We start from the raw sequence: 21,561 nt of genomic DNA, 5'->3' as shown, positions 1-21,561 counted from the left end.
GGGATATTTGAATATTCCCGCTGCATTTGGTATCAGGTAGCCGATAATACTTCGGCAATTTCCGGAATATGAATTATGGATTAAAAAATTATCCCAAGATGTATTTTTCCTTAAGATCTTGAAAAATAAAAATACTCTGTCATAAACGTGCTTCATCTTTGGAGACATTTTAATGACGATTTCTCTTTCATAGAAAATTCATATCGATTTACGGAAGTTAATTGTAGTGTATTATTATTCAAAATGGCGGAAAATGCTCCGGGCCGCTAATGAAGAAGCAGGTAAATAATTACCATTTTTACATATTCATAATTCCACAATTTTAGCATAATGATTCCGTTAAAGTAATGTTTTCTTTGTTTAGTTTTGTAAAAGGAGAACGAAGTGGTTGTAATAACAAGTTGACAAGGTTTACCCGCAGAAAAATTGACAGCGTCATATCTTCGTGCCAACACTGACCGATTTTTGACAAGGGGTCGGGCAAAATCACGGTAGGATTTTTGCATATGTATTATTGTATGTAAACAAATGACATTTGTAATTAAAACAATTAGAGGTGTTCAATTTCATTTCAAATCTCCTTATTCTCTATCTGTGACAACACAGTGTATTATTCGTCAAAAGTCCCTGGAACTTTTCCACGAAAACTGACAACATGGGAGCCAAAATGGCCTCCGAATCTGACCCATTTTGGCTAAACGGGTAACACTCGAGCGGCGTGCGAATGAATATTAATGAGAATAAGAGAAATAGGTTTGAGGTGCAATGAAATTTCAAGAGAATTAGAATATGAATTGCTATTTAACTGTAGGTCAATCAGAATTGTAATATATGTTTTTGTACTTGAACTAAATGCCAAATCAGATAGGAATTGGATGCTGTACGATTGATGGAGGCGGATCTTTGACATCTAGGCAATGATACTTCTTGGCAAGGGATAATTATTCACATTTTTCGAAATCCATTTTTGTTCACAAAAATATTTTGTCTCAAATAGTTTTTGCAAAATTAAAGATTTAATAGATCAAAAATATAACCCCACTTTTTATTTGTTGATTATGGCAGTGTTGTGGAACTAGATTTGAACCCTGTACTCCTGAATCCCAAGTAAGGCCTAAAATAATGACTGTGTTTCTACTAGCATCCAAGACAAAATTAGAGTAGGTAGGAAATAAATTACTATCTTTTTTCCATTATTATTTAACAAGAAACACTGATCACAATTTCCTTGCAGATTATACATATATATTGAACATTTTCACTATTAATGCAATTTGATATGTGTTAAATAATGATATCAAAACTAATTAGGTGTAAACTCAAAACAATATTTATTTTCAAAATATATCTTGGAGAGTTAAATGTTTTAAAAAATTGTAGGAAAAATTGTCTTTGATTAGTGTGAAGGCATGCCTGACTGAATTTCTACTGGTCACAGCACCATGTCCAAATTGTGTACCGGGGAAAGAGAAAATGCAATACGGAACTTTCGGGAAATGCCGGAACGACCGATTATATTTGACGTTTATACACCACGGTCACGTGATAATAACCAATTGTAGGGCAAAGTTGATATCGATACATATGGTGTTTCGCTAACAGACGGTCCGTAAAGAGCTATGCGCAGTCCCACGATGACGATCCAAGTCATTATTGGTGCTTAGTACCTGGGTGTAAATTAGATGGAAGGGAAAAGGTGCATTTAGACGCGTACCATTGGATGCAAGGCGTGAAGTTTTACCGATATCCTCAAGATATTCCCTAGATTTATTTCCCGCGCCGACTCGCATAATTTAATCAATTGTATTTTCCTATAAAATGGTTGTAGTGATTCCTTTCTTTCAAAGATAGCATTTAAATGCAGGAAATTGATAGCAATTGAAATATTCCATGTTTGTTTACTTTGTTGTTATTGTAATCCGGAAGTGACATGCCCTACAATTACGTTCAACGTGTGATAAAAGTCAGAGTGGATCCGTATCTCGAAAGTCCTGTATTGACAAGACCAAGACTCAAACTCTAACCCTCTTATAATGATGATCTTCAGTCAAGTGTCCTATTAAGTTAGCTATCTGGCCACTGGTAATTGATTCTGTCTGGTAACAACATTCTTATGATCCCCTTTTTAAAATCTTATTTGGACCTCTTGCCCCCATCAGTTCATGTGGCTTGATTGAGTTCATATATAGCACCATATGTGCATGATTATAATGGGAGAAGAGAATTAAAATACAATGGAGACGACCTCAAGACTTACAGATTCTGCTTAGTGTGGAACGGGCATTAAACAGGTATCACTGTTCTGTATCACCCTTGAGATTATTAAAGAGATACAGGTTTCATCAAGGATTTGCAGAGAATGCTTTCTTGAATGGGGAGGGGAGTAGGGATGTGAAATATTGAAACTAGAATCTGAAATACATGCTGGTCAATAAACTTTACTCTAATGTGACATGTGTTCCGATTTGTAAATGTGGGGTGAGGCAGAAAGCAGTATCGAATTTTTCAAAGGTTCTTCTGAATCTGTTTGTTTCCTACAAATTCTTATTTCAGTAAATTAAAAAAAACACGTATGGATGCTGAAAAAAGAAATCTGGCAGATGCACAGGATATATGGCCCTGATGAAGCTTTAAGTCTAGATATTAAACAGTTTATTAAACCTTATTACATCATAGGATGTAGATATGGTAAAAGAACGGAGTACTACATGTAATAAGATATAATCAAATAATGTTTTAATGCCATTCATTTAATATTTCCATTCACAAAAGCGATTATTCATCATGTTCATTATTAATGCAAATGGACAGTATAGCTGTATGATAATTATATTGGTACTGTAATTGTAATCACTGGTATTAAACTGATGATAGTAACGATCGTTACTATCATCCCAAGATGGCGGAAGGAAATTCCGGTAAGACCACGTTTACTTATTATATCTATTTGTATTGTTTATTTGCGAATGATATGTAGGTAAGAAATATCATACGCTAGCAACAATTACGATCAGGTGTTATTTTATCTTTTATACGGCTCATATGAACAGAAAATTCGTCGTTGAAAAAACAGCGATGATGATAGTAACGTTACTTTCATTACTATCATCCTCGCTGTTTTTTCAACGACAAATTTTCTGTTCATATGAGCCGTATAAAAGATAAAATAACACCTGATCGTAATTGTTGCTAATGTATGATATTTCTTACCTACATATCATTCGCAAATAAACAATACAAATCGATATAATAAGTAAATGTGGTCTTACCGGAAATTCCTTCCGCCATCTTGGGATGATAGTAACGATCGTTACTATCATCAGTTTAATACCAGTGTGTAATGAAGAGTGGAAGAAGTGATGGAGCTCATGTACAGTACAATCAGATTAATGTGAAATGAAAATGCAATCCATTATAATGAGTGCCCATTGTCATTTTTACCATGTGTGGAGGAACTTTCAAGTTTACCTGATTAAAGGTGTAGTATTAACACACCAAAGAAAGCTATTATATGCTGAAAGCTGGAGAATATATGCAATGATCATGATGATATTTTGAAATTAAAACTTTTGAAATTTACTACATGTATGTTTTGTGAAAAAGGTCATTTGAAGAAAAAAAATTAAAACCCGAAACCCCTACCTGATTGGAAATCAGGATATACAGATCGTCATCCACTGTTCGCCCACTGAGCTAACCAGTTAGATGATAAGATTTAAATGGTTATAGACTACATTTACTGATGTTTATTTTTTTTATTCATGTTTTGATAGGTATTCTTTTCATCATGACAATCTGTTCAGGGCCGTAAATTACATGGAGGCGGAGGAGGCAGCTGCCTCCTCCAACTTTTGAGCCAAAAAAAATTAAAATTTAAAGTTCATTAGAATTTATGTTGTTTCCCATAACTAAGAACATGATACCTCCCTTAAAAAGCATTCCAAATCTTTCTTTTAGAATGAGTTAGTCAAGTAACATCTTAGAACGCCCTAGAATCAAGGATTTTGCACGAAACGTGTTCAGTGTGCACAAAATGTGCTCAGCGTCTGGGGGCCTGGGCGGCCCCCAGACCCCCACCTAATTTTCTGCCTCCTCCAAATTGAAGGTTAATTTACAGCCCTGCTGTTATTCCTCCTCAATACTGAATTTAGAAATAATCATTGTATACTGCCAGTTTGGGTTTGGGATACCAAATTGTTCTGGCTGAATGCAAACAGGACTTTGGTGATGTTGTTTTGTGATTTTTATGGAAAATTAATGTCAATATTAATTTGCCTCTTAATCTGAACTTGCCTATACCCAGACAAAGAGTGCTGAATTATTCATAAGATTTATTCTTCCTGTTGCCCTGTTGTGTAGATTTATACATAAGTAGTTATGCAAATAACATTCGCAGCGGAGTAATCTGATTTTCTTCTGGCACTTTTTTTTTTTTTTTTTGAGTTTTGTGTGTAAACTCATGAATATGTTCCCTGTTGCATGCATGTTGCTAGTTTAGTAATATGTGTTGTGTGTTTTATCAATATATCTGGAGAAAAATGAAGAGAGAACAGTGGCCTGAGAAAAACTATTCTTAAGGATAAATATAATGTTTGTACATGTAGAACTTCACATATCTTGTTTGACTTGTGGGATAAGCATTATACCAGGATAATTGTATAGAATTATTCATTGTCATTTCTCATCAATATTTATGACATGCTGGTATTCATGGAGTTGCATTAATGACCCCTTTTGATGAAATGATCTTAGAGAAATAAAAATACCAGAAAAGAGTTAATAATTTCTCGACGCAGGATGTGAGAGTTAGGTTCATTTCAAGTGCAAGCACTGTGACTTAAATTACCGTAGTAAACTGTCATCCTAAATAGCATGTTGCTTTTAGAAGCAGATTACAGAACACTTTTAGTGAAATTTTATATTAATTCAAGGACACATTTGACCATTAAAGCAAGATTAGATAATATGTAAATAAACCTATTTTGCATAAATCGTGAGTAGATATGAATACCATTTTTCTTCACTGTAACATTTCATTCAGCAATGAATTGCATGTATTTTTATGGATTGAAGATTAAGAATAAAAATTTACAGGTTGAAATTTATGTACTACTAGTTGATCTGATATTTTAAACTGTGATCATCAAAATGTTAAAGCTATAAAATAGATTTAGTTCTATGTCTAGCCACAGTGAAGAACCCTCTAATACTATCGTTATTTTAATGGGTCCTATATATTATTTTTGGTTGATGAGGATACTGGGGAGTTAAAGTTTATGTTTCTTGGTTTATGTCAGTCTACTAGATTACACTGTATTTCTATCCTGCATTTTAATTGGATAAATTGAAATGAATTGCAATTGACCAATGAGCATGTTTAAAAGAAATTAGATTTGATATGGATATATATCAAGATTGTACCAAGCTCACTTTTCATCAGCATGCGGATTATAATAGATCCTCAGTACCTTTTGTTTGTTGTAAGAGGCGACTAAATGGGGCGGTCCTTCGGATGAGACTGCAAAAACTGAGGTCCCGTGTCACAGCAAATGTGGCAAGATAAAGATTCCTCCCTGCTCAAAGGCTATAACCGCCAGGCATATAGGCCTAAATTTTGCAGTCCTTCACCGGCAATGATGATTGATTGATTGATGTTTTCCGCCACACTCAACAATTTTTCAGTTATCTGGTGGCACCCAGTTTTTATTGGTGGAAGAGAGAACCCAGATACAATGTACCTGGGAAGAGACCACCGGTCGTCCGAAAGTAAACTCAAACTGGGAAACTTTCTCACTTACCGGCGCGAGCGGGATTTGAACCCGCGCCGACAGAGGTGAGAGGCTGTGTGATTTTGAGCGCAATGCTCTAACCACTCTGCCATGGAGGCCCCTTGGCAATGGTGATGTCTCTATATGAATGAAATATTCTCAAGAGGGACGTTAAACAATAATCAATCAATCATCAGTATTTGTTTTAAGCTCACTTTTCATCAGTATTGAAAAATTTTAGTTACATTTTGTACAGTGTTTTTTTTATGAGACATGATTTTGTCATGACATTTTACAGTTTCATATTGTCAATACTTTTGGGTTGTGATTAATGGTATATTATAATATGAACTCAATTTACCCAAACTGTAATCTAAATGCTATACAATCTGAACAGAGAAACTGTAATATCAGTGATTTTAGCGACAGGTTTGTCTTGTTAGCTCTGATCTGATGTAGATAGTTTGGCTGTAGCTGATGATATCAATAACAATGATTAAATCACATTAATAGACCTGTACAGGGAATAAAAGCTGTAAACATGTTCTTTTCCTTAGACTCTTGGGCCTTCACTGCCTGGGAACTGGGCCCATATAGATTCATTGTTCATTGGTCCTTTTAATTCTGAAATTCAAATTCAGGTTGTAAGGTCTATGATCAAGCCCATGTTGTAAAGTCTGATCAGACCAAAATTGTAAGGTTTGTGATCATACTCAGATTGTGAAGTCTATGATCATATCCAAATTGTAATCCAGATTGTAAAGTCTATAATAGTATGCTCATATCCAGATTGTAAAGATTCTGATCAGACAGAGATTGTAAAGTTTGTGATCAGACCCAGATTTAAGTCTCTGCATGATCAGACCCAGATAGTAAGGAAATGTAATCAGACCAAGATTGAAAGGCTCGTGATCTGCAGACTCAAATTGTGAAATCTCTGATCAGATCCAGATTGTAAAGTCTATGATCAGATCCAGTTTGTAAAGTTTCTGATCAAACCCAGATGTAAAGTTTCTGATCAAACCCAGATGTAAAGTTTCTGATCAAATTTAGATTGTAATGTCTGTGATCATATTGAGACTAAAGTTTGTGATACAGATCCAAACTGTAAAGTTTGTAATCAGATCCAGACTGTAGAGTTTGTAATCAAATCCAGACTGTAAAGTTTGTAATGCAAATCCAGGTTGTAAAGTTTGTAATGCAAATCCAGGTTGTAAAGTTTGTGATGCAGATCCAGACAGTAAAGTTTGTAATCAGATCCAGACTGTAAAGTTTGTGATCAGATCCAGACTGTAAAGTTTGTAATCAGATCCAGACTGTAAAGTTTGTGATCAGATCCAGGTTGTAAAGTTTGTGATCAGATCCAGACTGTAAAGTTTGTATTCAGATCCAGACTTTAAAGTATGTGATCAGATCCAGACAGTAAAGTTGTGATCAGATCCAGACTGTAAAGTATGTAATCAGATCCAGACTGTAGAGTTTGTAATCAGATCCAGACAGTAAAGTTTATATTCAGATCCAGACTGTAAATTATGTGATCAGATCCAGACAGTAAAGTTGTGATCAGATCCAGACTGTAAAGATTGTGATCAGATCCAGACAGTAAAGATTGTAATTAGATCCAGACTGTAAAGTTTGTAATCAGATCCAGACTGTTAATTATGTGATCAGATCCAGACTGTAAAGTTTGTGATCAGATCCAGACTGTAAAGATTGTAATTAGATCCAGACTGTAAAGTTTGCAATGCAGATCCAGATTTTGAAGTTATTGTGCATAAAAAAAATTGTAAAGAGCACTTGGGCAGGTTTACACAGTAACCACAATTGAATGAAAGAACATATCAAGTTTTTTGACTTTCTGGTTACGGTACATGTAGATTATATGTTCAACTAGCTAGGTCATTTTTCAGATTTCTGTTCTATACTGACAGAGGCATAAGGATGTCTTTAAAGTACATTATGTCATATTCATTATATTATGAATTTTTTTCATGAATACGAAATTAGAAGATATTTTGTGCACATCCTCAAATGTCACCATTATAAAATGTTTATGCATTTCACATGTGACCCATGTTTAAGTCAGTGTGCATGTAATCCTATGCATGTTGTACACAATAATACACAGTAATACATGTATGACAGTTGTGGTTGATACAGAAATCTGTCAGAATTGTGCCTGGGTGATGTATATGGAGAAGCATACAATGTATTAGAGACTTATACACAACACGAAGACTTCTTTGTATTGATGGTGATTGAAAGTCATATGAATACGGCCAAGGTCATTGGACTTGCAGTTTTGATTGTAGCTCAGTCCTCCCATCAAGTTTTAGGCATTATAAAGTTACTTTAAGTGTTCCACCACATATATCATAGCTACTACATCAGTAATACACTTGCTTTGGTACATGATTAGCAGTGTTCTGGTACATTATTTAGCAGTGCACTGCCACATTTTGCTATGCACATGTAGGTACAGTACTGTTAGTGGTGCTTTTGTACATCAGCAGTGCACTAGCTGGTACGTCAGTGATGGACTAGTACATTTTTCAAAGACATTTGATTATGTTTATTAAAAAAGAAAGAAATTTGAATGCCCAGATAATTTGTAATTATACATGTATGTAAATGATGTATGGTAAATTAAAGTAGATATTTGTAAATTGTATTACTGTTTATAAATTGAGAGTTAATTTGGCTGAGGTAACACTACATATTTAATAAAATATCAATATTGTTTATCAATATATACCATGTATACTATGTATATGTATGCATTTCTGGATAGGGGAACTGAACATCTAGTAATTATAGATAAGTAGTACATTTAATGGCATACTACATGTGCTTGTTTGCAATGTACATGGCGACTACCTTTATTATTATACTGTACAAACTATCAGAAGAGAACCTGTGATTAAGTTATTCATATAAATAAAGATTCTGGTTTAATTTTCTAAACAAGCATCTACTTCTTACTGTAATAAATTATTTATGAACCAGCTCCTGAAATTTATACATTTGAATTAAATCACATCTCCGGGGATTTCATATCCATCCAATCAAAATTTAAATTCTCCTTGACTTTTGATTTGAATAAAATAAAATCCACGGGAGACAAGAACTTTTGTCAAGTTTAGTGAAGTTTGTCGACTGATATCGACTTCAGGATATGTACATGTTATGACACGGCTACATGGTTTACGACCACATTATTATTCATTTATGTAAATGACATGAAAAGTACACTGAGCAGCGAAGGGCACAGTATTCTCAGCCAAAATTCATTATCATGCATAACTCCCCTTTAGGTGGCAATCATTTTTATCAAGCTTATGATTTGAAAAAAAAAAAGACAAAAATTATCCAGTAGACCTGAATGTTTGGGGAACTTTGCAGAAAATTATCTTCAGAGGGATTTTTTCTGATAGAACATTTTTCCTGTCTTCTGTGCAAGGCATGCGAAGAAAATTATTCAGTAAGTATATATAGGTGCTATTTTAATTTGATTAGGATTATAATAAAATGAATATTAATTTTGAGGATTTTCAGTAGAATTACATTGAGTATATATTAAATGAGGGGGTATAGCTGCAGTAATTATTAAAGCAGTGTATGTTATTAGAAAATGTCAGCAGATTCAAAGGACAGTTATTTGTTTTTTGTCAACTTATGAAAAGATGTACAGTTTTAGTTTAAAGTTATTATACTTATTGCAAAGACATTATTGGGACTATAGGTCTTGGTGATGAAATGTAGAATACAAATATTATGTTTAAAATTTTATCAGGTTGGTGTTTCTGTCTGTATCAATGAAAACTTTGATCATTGAACAGCATATAGTTATGGTCATATGTGTCCAATTTATTTCCTGCTTCAGTATAATCTAGGGATATCGTCTTAGGGAAATTAAAAACTTTCATAGGTTTATAGGGAACATACATAATTGCTGTACCTTGAAATTTTTTAAATTCTGTCTGAAAGAGGACAATTTTCTTTGATGACTAAATGGAATGAATTTACAAATATTACACTGTAGTACCGGCCCACTACAGATATATTTGAAGGAAAAAAAGGAGAAAAACATAGAAATTAGGAAATGTTAACATACAGAATGGTTATTAGTGGGTGTCACTTAGTATATCCAACAGTCTGCTCAGTCTTGATGGTCCAATCATAACTGCTAAAAGTCATTTGTGATATTTGAAGTGCAGATCACGTGCAGTTGGATGTAAATCTTTTAGAAGCTCTGTATTAAGGGAGTTGGTCGACATTACACATGTAATGGAAGTGTGTTTGTTAAGTCTTAATGTTTTAGCATTACATTGGACATCGTAAGTAAACCCCCTTCAGATATAGCAAGTCTAAAAATCTAACCCTAGGGAAGAATATTCAACAAAAAGTACATGAATGACCATCATAGAAATATTCAACTAAATATAGACGTAAGACTGCTGATGCAACAATTTAAATCTGATTGAGGAGACTTTCCAAAAGGAACCACTCACAGAAATGAGAATTGATGGCAACCATTTTTTTCAGCTGAAAAGAATTTAAAGGAGAACCCTTTGTTTTTATGTTGTGGACTAGCTGACATGATCTTGGTGTTCATGCTTAATATGCAAAATTGATTTTAATAAAGAGACTTCGAGGATTACCTCATTCTCCCAGTCCTTGTATATTCCAGGGTATCTACATGTACAGCAAATTAACAGCAATTAACATCTGCAGCTTTAGGTTATTGCTAAGAGGGAGTGCATGGGTCTTAATTTAACTATTGACTCTTAAGGTAGCTCCACCCTCTTTTGATGTCATAGGTTTTTAGGTTTATTTGATTAAACTTTGTGCATCTTAGGAATATATCCTTCAGGGGGATTTTATTCGCTGGGTATAATAAAAAAAAAAAAAATCTGGTAAACTATTCGATTCTAAGAAGTTTATTTTTTTCCTATAATTAATCAATTATCTATTATAAAAAAGTGTTATCAAGGGCAATAACTCTTTATGCTGGTATTTTCTTTATTGTATGTTTATTTTGCAATAATTTCCCTAATATCCACAATTAATATATCTATATTAAAAAAGAAGCAGTTTTTGAAACTCTTATTAAAATGTTGTCATTTTAACCAGTTTTATGTGTATTTTTATTATGCTGTTTCATGAAAATTTGCAATTTTCTAATGTCAACATATACTTCTGTTTTTGTATGTCTGACAGCTTTAAAAAGGTGGTAACATATATGTTTTCTTTGATTATTAATTAGATTAAACTATCACGTACAAATCAATATAGTTTTTCTACTTTGAACCATTGATATTGATAAGTCACATGAGGGTGCATACATGGAGCTACCTTAAAGTATCTAAAATTGACAAGGTTTACTTATAACATATCCATGGTTCTATTAGGGCACTTTGCAATGTCTTATAAATGCCAAAGAAATTACCAATGCAGGACATTAATACATGATTTTAAATGTATTTTATTAAATTGATGAATTTCAAAATGTTGCATGTATCTATATAACATTTAATTTTCCATTTCTTGTGGGGGGTTTTTGTTGTTGTTTTTAACTGTGCTAAAAAGTTGTCTTTAACATTTCCATCTTTTTGAATAATTGCTGATGACAAACATATTAAGGAAGTTTATTTTGTATACTATAGCAAATTACATTGGCCTGCTTGTCTTGTTTGGTGATCAGAGAGGAGAGAGTGGAGGATAATGCCCTTATCTACAAAGTGAAGGATACAGAGGATAGTCTCTGTTGTATGAATGAATTCTAAAATGAAAGAAATAGAATTTATTTGTCATATGAACCACCCATGTAAATTTGTGCATTAGTGTGAATGATTTGTCCCAAATTTCAGTTTTGCATTATTGAGGTTTACAACCTTAACTGATGGATATAATATGTCATGTGATATCTTTTGCTGGTGATGTTTGTAATCGAGTAGATAAAACTTTATAACAGATTTGCGAGCAGAACAAAATTGAATTTTCTGTGATGAAATTTTCTAAAGTTTACTATCATACGTTATTCTTTTAAATTCATCAGAAATGCCTCATATTTCAAACCTTTTTTAAAACAGAAAACATGTTACAATAGTAAGTTTTAAAACAAATTTTCGAAGCCTTCGTTAACTAAATCACTTGAAACTTTTCTCTCACGTTTTCACATTTGCAAATCAGTACGCTTTGTATGCATAATTAAGTATTAACATCCATTTTAATGATTCGCACGCAAACGTAACTTGACGTTTAAAGACGCGGCGATGAATAATTGGTCATTATATATGGTCATTGTTTATGCATTATAATCTTGCGTGTCATTCCGCAACAATATGTTCCTTGTTACGAAGTGATTTGGGAAAAAATGTATCGGAATTTAGCCGAGGGCGCTAATATACTGAAGGAGAGAGACCTCGATCTTTTTTAATTCTTGTGAATAATTTTATTGGCTGCGTTCTATATAAATCACTAAGTCTCGGAGCCCATTAGGACACCTGTTCTTTATGCTTAACTTTCTTAGTAATATTTAATCAGCTCGTAGCACAAAAATTAAAAACGTAACTAAATCCTGCGGTTTTGTCCTTTGATAATTCAACAGAAATGACCAAGGTGGACACTATATAGGACCAAACAGAGAAATGAAAATACAGTAGATGGAGGTTTTATTGTTGGATGTGGTTGTCAGCTCTTTTGTCTTTGGCCACTGAATTTGTGGACCAGGTCCAGTTAGAGCCCTGCAGTGCCATGCCCCATGCCATCTTGTATATGTGTGCAGGCTTGCTTTATGACACAAAGGTTTATTTTGGTCATTAGATACCTTATAATGACATTTTGTTTTGTCTATATATTTTGATACAGGTGTATGATATTTGGTTTACCATGCATTTCCCTTTATTAAGTGTAGGATTATGTAATAAGGCAACAGTTATAGATATAGTATTGCGTCAATATGTAGTCATATGTATTCAATTTCATGAATCGTCAAAAGAATTCATCACCTTTCAGATCAACATTTAATATTTTTGGGGTCAACTGAATTTTGAATTTAATGCATTGTATACAAATCATACATGGTCTTTATAATTTTTTTCCTCATTACAACGAAGTTTATACTTCTAGTTTAGATATAATGTTGTTTCGTTGATTCCAGTGGATACTGGACATGTGATTGAAACTAAGCAAAGTTCATCTGAAGTTTACATATTGAGACTTACGTAATGTTTTGGGGCATCCTCTGTTGGTCATTGTTGATGAGGGTCAAGATCTGCTGACATTCTAAGAATTAATTTTTATTTATAATATATTATGCTTCAAAATTATCTCTGTAAACATGATTTTATGAAAAACATCATCAAAAATGAAAATATCATCAAATATTTTTTTCACCATCTGATCAGATAATGTGTGTCCTAACCCTAACCCCAACCCTGTCAGTGAATAGTAAAGGTGGGATTTAAATTTTTAACACAAGTAGAATACATCTAGATTGTCTAAACTTTCAGAAAAAATATTTTGATGTCATTTTATACCCAATGAGATAAAACTTTGGTGGGTGGGGGATATATTGTTTTTGGTCTGTTTGTCTTTTTGCATAAATCAATACCTTTTGAATATGCATGAGAAATACTTCCTACATATAATAAATTGAAAGTTCATGGTTAAAGTTATGAGGCTGATATTGATGGCAAAGGCAAATTTGCCACAGTTGAACTCGGAAGGTTAGGGCATATATTAGTGCTTAATAAATCCCCTTTTCTTTTTATGCCTCCGAGATCGAAGATCGGGGGGCATATTGTTTTTGTCCTGTCTGTCATTCTGTCTGAAACTTTAACCTTGCTAATTTTTTAAATATAACATTGAAGTTGATGGCTTTTTCACACAATATGAATGTAGTAATTAGAATGTCACTAAAAATAATCACTATGATTTCATAGCAGTATAAGGACAGGCATGTAACATTTAGACATTATAGTTTAATTGCAGATAATATCGCCCTGCGATATGTTACATATATAGGTTCATGCAGACATGCAATCTTGCACTGGATCATAGTTGTCAGATATGAATTAATCTTTTTAAACAGATCTCTTTTTTGTGATGGATGATATGAAGTTATAGTGATTATCTTGTTTGTGGAGGTACTTATAATTTGTGGATATATCCTAACCTTGAATGAACAGAAATTAAGCCATGTGAAAATTGAATTATATTTCAGTAGTTTGATATTCTCTAGATATAGACTAAGGTTTCAGTATATTTCAGTAGTTTGATATTCTCTAGATATAGACTAAGGTTTCAGTATATTTCAGTAGTTTGATATTCTCTAGATATAGACTAAGGTTTCTATGGATTACAGAATATACTCCAACTTTTGTGTTACATTTTGATAAAGATATCAAAACTACAGTAGCTGATGAATAAAACGAAACAAAAAAAAATCTATTAAGTATTGCATACAAAAACTAAGGTTGTAGAGATATAAATAAATAAAAATATGGTTACTTTCAAAATACAGCCTGTATTTTTAGCTCACCTGAACCGAAGGTTCAAGTGAGCTTTTCTGATCGCTTTAAAATTGTCCGTCGTCTGTCTGTTAAACTTTTCACATTTTCGACTTCTTCTCCAGAACCACTGGGCCAATTTCAACCAAACATGGCCAAAAGCATCCTTGGGTGAAGGGCTTTCAAGTTTGTTTAAATGAAGGGCCATGTCCCTTTCAAAGGGGAGATAATCACAAAAATGCAAAAATAGGGTGGCGTCATTTAAAAATCTTCTTCTCAAGAACCACTGGGCCAGAAGAGCTGAAATTTACCTGAAAGCTTCCTTACATATTGCAGATACAAGTTTGTTCAAATCATGGGATCCTGGGGTTGGATGGGGCCACAAGGGGGATCAAAGTTTTACATACAAATATATAGGGAAAAACTTTAAAAATCTTCTTCTCAAGAACCACTAAGCCAGAAAAGCTGAGATTTACATGAAAGCTTCCTGACATAATGCAGATTCAAGTTTGTTCAAATCATGGGATCCTGGGGTTGGATGGGGCCACAAGGGGGATCAAAGTTTTACATACAAATATATAGGAAAAATCTTTTTCTCAATAACCACTGAGTCAGAAAAGCTGATATTTACAAGAAAACTTTCTGACATAGTGCAGATTCAAGTTTGTTCAAATCATGGCCCCCGGGGGTAGGATGGGGCCACAAGTGGGGGGGGGGTCAAAGTTTTACATACAAATATAGGAAAATGCTTTAAACATCTTCTTCTCAAGAACCATTGGGCCAAAGAAGTTGACATATACATGAAAGCTTTCTGACATAGTGTAGATTCAAGTTTGCAAAGGGTAGTTTGGGCCATAATAGGGACTAAGGTTTTACATGCAAATATATATTGAAAGTCTTCAGATATGGGCCAAGGTGACTCAGGTGAGCGATGTGGCCCATGGGCCTCTTGTTTACACTTTCTTTCTGAAATGAGTGGAGTACTGATCATGTGACTGTCTTATTAGCATACCACGTCGTGCTATTTTCCCAGCAATTGTGCATATCTATAATCTTTAGTGTTTTATGCATGCTATATATAGGTCCTTTATATATCTGCAGTCGATGAACATAGTAAAACATTCGGATGTCATTGTTTTCTTTTCGACCACGTGTGAAGAAGGCATGCACAATGCATACATTATAATACGAACAAGGGTCAACTCAAAATGTCCAAGAGTTGAGTTGGTCAAGATTAAACTGAAAATTTTGACTTCTGATATTCCTTTCTTATACATGTGATGAAATGAAATATTTTACGTTGCTAAAGCTATTATAAATCACCATCATACATCAGGCAGGTTAGTTTGGAAACCAAAATATTTAATTATTAATATGTTATGTACCTCTAAGTATGCCTATGGAGCTGCTCCTATGATTAAATATATATATATAGATATATATACACACACACAGACACACACACACATATATATATATATATTAAATGGGTATACCACATGGAAATTTTGTGATATTTTTGTCAATTTTGAATATTTTCAGGTATAAAGATGAATAGTGAAACCACTGCTGACACCGTTACTATTGGAAGCAATGGACAAACAGAATCCAAACCTGTAAATACTTTGGTAATTACTGTAAAAACAGATAGAACTCCTAGTGTATAGAAACCAGTAAAGATACAACCAGAATCAGATAAAACTCCTAATGTATAGAAACCAGCAAAAATACAACCAGAATCAGATAAAACTCCTAACATAGAAACCAGCAAAAATACAACCAGAATCAGATAAAACTCATAACATAGAAACCAGCAAAAATACAACCAGAATCAGATAAAACTCATAACATAGAAACCAGCAAAAATACAACCAGAATCAGATAAAACGCCTAATGTATAGAAACCAGCAAAAATACAACCAGAATCAGATAAAACTAATGTATAGAAACCAGCAAAAATACAACCAGTCAGATAAAACTCCAAATGTATAGAAACCAGCAAAAATACAACCAGAATCAGATAAAACTCCTAATGTATAGAAACCAGCAAATATACAACCAGAATCAGATAAAACTAATGTATAGAAACCAGCAAAAATACAACCAGAATCAGATAAAACTCTTAATGTATAGAAATCAGCAAAAATACAACCAGAATCAGATAAAACTCCTTGTATAGAAACCAGCAAAAATACAACCAGAATCAGATAAAACTCCAAATGTATAGAAACCAGCAAAAATACAACCAGTCAGATAAAACTCCAAATGTATAGAAACCAGCAAAAATACAACCAGAATCAGATAAAACTCCTAATAAATATAGAAACCAGCAAAAATACAACCAGAATCAGATAAAACTCTTAATGTATAGAAACCAGCAAAAATACAACCAGAATCAGATAAAACTCCTAATATAGAAACCAGCAAAAATACAACCAGAATCAGATAAAACTCCTAATGTATAGAAACCAGCAAAAATACAACCAGAATCAGATAAAACTCCTAATGTATAGAAACCAGCAAAAATACAACCAGAATCAGATAAAACTCTTAATGTATAGAAATCAGCAAAAATACAACCAGTCAGATAAAACTCCTAATGTATAGAAACCAGCAAAAATACAACCAGAATCAGATAAAACTACTAATGTATAGAAACCAGCAAAAATACAACCAGAATCAGATAAAACTCTTAATGTATAGAAACCAGCAAAAATACAACCAGAATCAGATAAAACTCTTAATGTATAGAAACCAGCAAAAATACAACCAGAATCAGATAAAACTCTTAATGTATAGAAACCAGCAAAAATACAACCAGAATCAGATAAAACTCCTAACATAGAAACCAGCAAAAATACAACCAGAATCAGATAAAACTCATAACATAGAAACCAGCAAAAATACAACCAGAATCAGATAAAACTCCTAATGTATAGAAACCAGCAAAAATACAACCAGAATCAGATAAAACTAATGTATAGAAACCAGCAAAAATACAACCAGTCAGATAAAACTCCAAATGTATAGAAACCAGCAAAAATACAACCAGTCAGATAAAACTCCAAATGTATAGAAACCAGCAAAAATACAACCAGAATCAGATAAAACTCCTAATATAGAAACCAGCAAAAATACAACCAGAATCAGATAAAACTCCTAATGTATAGAAACCAGCAAAAATACAACCAGAATCAGATAAAACTCTTAATGTATAGAAATCAGCAAAAATACAACCAGTCAGATAAAACTCCTAATGTATAGAAACCAGCAAAAATACAACCAGAATCAGATAAAACTACTAATGTATAGAAACCAGCAAAAATACAACCAGAATCAGATAAAACTCTTAATGTATAGAAACCAGCAAAAAGACAACCAGAATCAGATAAAACTCTTAATGTATAGAAACCAGCAAAAATACAACCAGAATCAGATAAAACTCCTAACATAGAAACCAGCAAAAATACAACCAGAATCAGATAAAACTCCTAACATAGAAACCAGCAAAAATACAACCAGAATCAGATAAAACTCATAACATAGAAACCAGCAAAAATACAACCAGAATCAGATAAAACTCTTAATGTATAGAAACCAGCAAAAATACAACCAGAATCAGATAAAACTCCTAATGTATAGAAACCAGCAAAAATACAACCAGAATCAGATAAAACTCGTAATATATAGAAACCAGCAAAAAGACAACTAGAATCAGATAAAACTCCTAACATAGAAACCAGCAAAAATACAACCAGAATCAGATAAAACTCCTAATGTATAGAAACCAGCAAAAATACAACCAGAATTAGATAAAACTCATAACATAGAAACCAGCAAAAATACAACCAGAATCAGATAAAACTCCAAATGTATAGAAACCAGCAAAAATACAACCAGAATCAGATAAAACTCCTAATGTATAGAAACCAGCAAAAATACAACCATTCAGATAAAACTCCTAATGTATAGAAACCAGCAAAAATACAACCAGAATCAGATAAAACTCCTAATGTATAGAAACCAGCAAAAATACAACCAGAATCAGATAAAACTCGTAATATATAGAAACCAGCAAAAAGACAACTAGAATCAGATAAAACTCCTAACATAGAAACCAGCAAAAATACAACCAGAATCAGATAAAACTCCTAATGTATAGAAACCAGCAAAAATACAACCAGAATCAGATAAAACTCATAACATAGAAACCAGCAAAAATACAACCAGAATCAGATAAAACTCCAAATGTATAGAAAAAAATACAACCAGAATCAGATAAAACTCCTAATGTATAGAAACCAGCAAAAATACAACCAGAATCAGATAAAACTCATAACATAGAAACCAGCAAAAATACAACCAGAATCAGATAAAACTCCAAATGTATAGAAACCAGCAAAAATACAACCAGAATCAGATAAAACTCCTAATGTATAGAAACCAGCAAAAATACAACCATTCAGATAAAACTCCTAATGTATAGAAACCAGCAAAAATACAACCAGAATCAGATAAAACTCCTAATAAATATAGAAACCAGCAAAAATACAACCAGAATCAGATAAAACTCCTAATGTATAGAAACCAGCAAAAATACAATCAGAATCAGATAAAACTCCTATTAAATATAGAAACCAGCAAAAATACAACCAGAATCAGATAAAACTCCTAATATAGAAATAGAACTCCAAATATAAAAAGCGGAATAATTTAAAACTCCAAATATAGTAAACAGAATTATTTATAACTCCATACATAAAAACCAGAAACTGTTAGAACTTCACATGTATATAAAAACCAGAATGATTTAAAATTCCCAAGTTTACAAACCAGAAGCAAAAGTCCAAAAATAGTGCTCACGTTTTACACAGAATTTGTAGTAATATGTTATCAGAAATGAAGCATTTTATTGTAAATGTGCAATTTTTCATTGAAATTTCCAAAACAAAAGAAAAGTCAAATGTTCAGGAATAACAACAATCAAATGACTATGCAAAAAATATATGTACATTCTGACCTTCATTTTAAAAAAATTGTGAACTTGTGATATATTTTAATATGGCACATCCATTGATATATTTTTATGCTTCTCAAAAAATTAGTTGCTGTTCTGTCCTCCATCTGAGCTCATATCTCCTAAACCTTTCATCAGAAATACATATAATTATTCACAAATGTTCCTTGAGATAATGACTTGTTGACCAAGGTATCTCGAGGTCATTTTTGGAAATGTCAAAAAGACTTGGAACATATAAAAGTTCCCATCTTTAAACCTTTCATCAGAAATTGATCATAATTGATTACAACTATTCCTTTGGACAGGGGGCTTTTTAGACTAGGGTCATTTTAGACTAGGGTCATTTTAGAAAGGTCAAGGTCAATCAACATAAACCCTATATAATGAAAATGTTCCTTATTTCAACAGTTTTTGAACAGGTATTGATCATATATCACACAAATAAATAAAAGGCAAATGACTTTCAGGCAAAGGTCACTCAAGGTCATTTTGTAAAGATCAAGGTCAGTCAATACATAAAGAGAAAACCCATTCATTTCTACATTATTTTTTAACAATTATTAATCGTTGTACAAGTCATTCGTTGTCTTACGTAGTTCATTGGTTAGATGCAATTCGAGGAGCATCCATCAGTTTTATTGATATTCTTGTTTTGTTTGACAGATTTCTTTTAATATTACTTGGTTTGTATTGCATGTTTAGACTATTTAACTTCATTAGATATTATACTGCTGTATTCATAATTTTAGACAAATGTTGGTGCAACATTGCAACAACAATTGCAGTCAGCATTATTGGCTCAGCAGTTCCCACTCGCAACGGCAGGAGCACAAACTGGTTTCCTGATTCAGAACCCATATGGACAACCAGCTGTGGTATGCTTACATTAGATTTTTAGCTCACCTGAGCTGAAAGCTCAAGTGAGCTTCTTTCTTTTTTTTTGATCACTGGTTGTCCGTTGTCTGTCTGTCCATCTGTCTATTTGTAAACTTTTTACACTATTGACTTCTTCTTTAGAACCACTGGGTCAATTTCAATCAAACTTGATAAAAAGCACCCTTGGGTGAAGGGAATTCACGTTTGTTCAAATGATGGGCCATGCCCCTTCAAATGGAAGATAATCACAAAAATCCAAAAATAAGAGTTGGGTCATTTAAAAATCTTCTCAAAAACCATTGGGTCAGAAAAGCTGAAATTTACATGGCAGGTTCATGACATTGTGCAGATTCAAGTTTGTTTTAACAAAATCATGACCCCTGGTGGTAGGGTGAGGCCACAATAGAGGATCAAAATATTTACATGTGAGTGTATAGGGAAAATCTTTAGAAACATTCTCAAGAACTGATAAGTTCAAATTTCCAACATAAAGTAGATCCAAGTTTGTGCAAATTATGGTACCCAGGGGTAAGGTGGAGCCACAATAGGGGCAAAGTGTTATATGCTGATATATATGGAAAATCTTTGAAAAAAATATCTTGTGAAATATTTATGCTAGGGCCTACATATTTTGTATATACATTCTTTACAGAAAAACCTTTCGTGTAATGCATTGGTGTGTGATTTTGCGACTTTGACCTGGAATTTTGACCTACTTATAATAAAGATCTTACCCATTCAATATGTCCTGAACTATTCATTCTTTGATATCTTGTATCTATGTGTATTATGGCAAGACCTTTCATTTCATATCGTGACCTTAAACTTAGAGTTTGACATACTTTTAAGAAAAGATAACATATTAAATATACCCAGAACTATTTCAGGTGGGGCTTTCATCATATGTATATAGATTCTTTATGGCAAGACCTTATTCACAATGGTGTTTGATCTCTTTTGATCTTGGAGTTTGACCTACTTTTAAAAAAAAGAACCCTTGACTGACCTATTCATTATCTCCTGAAATGTTTATAGCTTTCATATTTTCTCTTTATATTCTTTATAGCTAGACCTATATATATTTCATATAAGTTTGACCTTGACCTTGAAGTAGGACCTACTATTTAAATTTCTGACCTATTCAATATCTCCTGAACTTTTTAAGGTAGATCTTTTGTGTTTTGTATATAGATACCTTTCACTTCATACTATGACCCCAGACCTTGTGACCTTAGTATTGTACTACTTTTAAGAAAACGTAACCTGTTAGTATCTTCAGAACTATTTAAGGTAGGGCTTTCATAATTTGTATATAGATACTTTATGACAAGGCTTTGTGATACAATTGTATTTCATCTTGTGACCTTGACCTGTTTTCTTAAAA

General features: G+C 32.9%; 1 protein-coding gene across 2 annotated transcripts in view; it reads left to right on the top strand.

Annotated features, from left to right (window-relative positions):
* The first annotated feature begins 223 nt into the window (after nucleotides 1-223).
* Nucleotides 224-21,561, top strand: part of LOC125681668 (POU domain protein 2-like) — a 28,703-nt gene continuing 7,365 nt past the window's right edge. Inside the window, exons 1-4 of one of the 2 annotated variants that reach the window (XM_056156401.1) lie at nucleotides 224-281; nucleotides 365-491; nucleotides 15,824-15,897; nucleotides 20,051-20,176. In XM_056156401.1, coding sequence (XP_056012376.1) covers nucleotides 15,832-15,897; nucleotides 20,051-20,176 — 192 coding nt within the window. In that variant the 5' untranslated portion in view covers nucleotides 224-281; nucleotides 365-491; nucleotides 15,824-15,831. Of the gene's footprint in view, nucleotides 282-364; nucleotides 492-15,823; nucleotides 15,910-20,050; nucleotides 20,177-21,561 lie in introns of both variants that reach the window. The other variant, XM_048921847.2, reaches the window with a different exon arrangement.

The sequence above is a fragment of the Ostrea edulis genome, chromosome 2 (assembly GCF_947568905.1).
Source record: "Ostrea edulis chromosome 2, xbOstEdul1.1, whole genome shotgun sequence".
NCBI classification, from domain to species: domain Eukaryota; kingdom Metazoa; phylum Mollusca; class Bivalvia; order Ostreida; family Ostreidae; genus Ostrea; species Ostrea edulis.
This window is presented reverse-complemented; position numbering and strand designations above follow the sequence as displayed.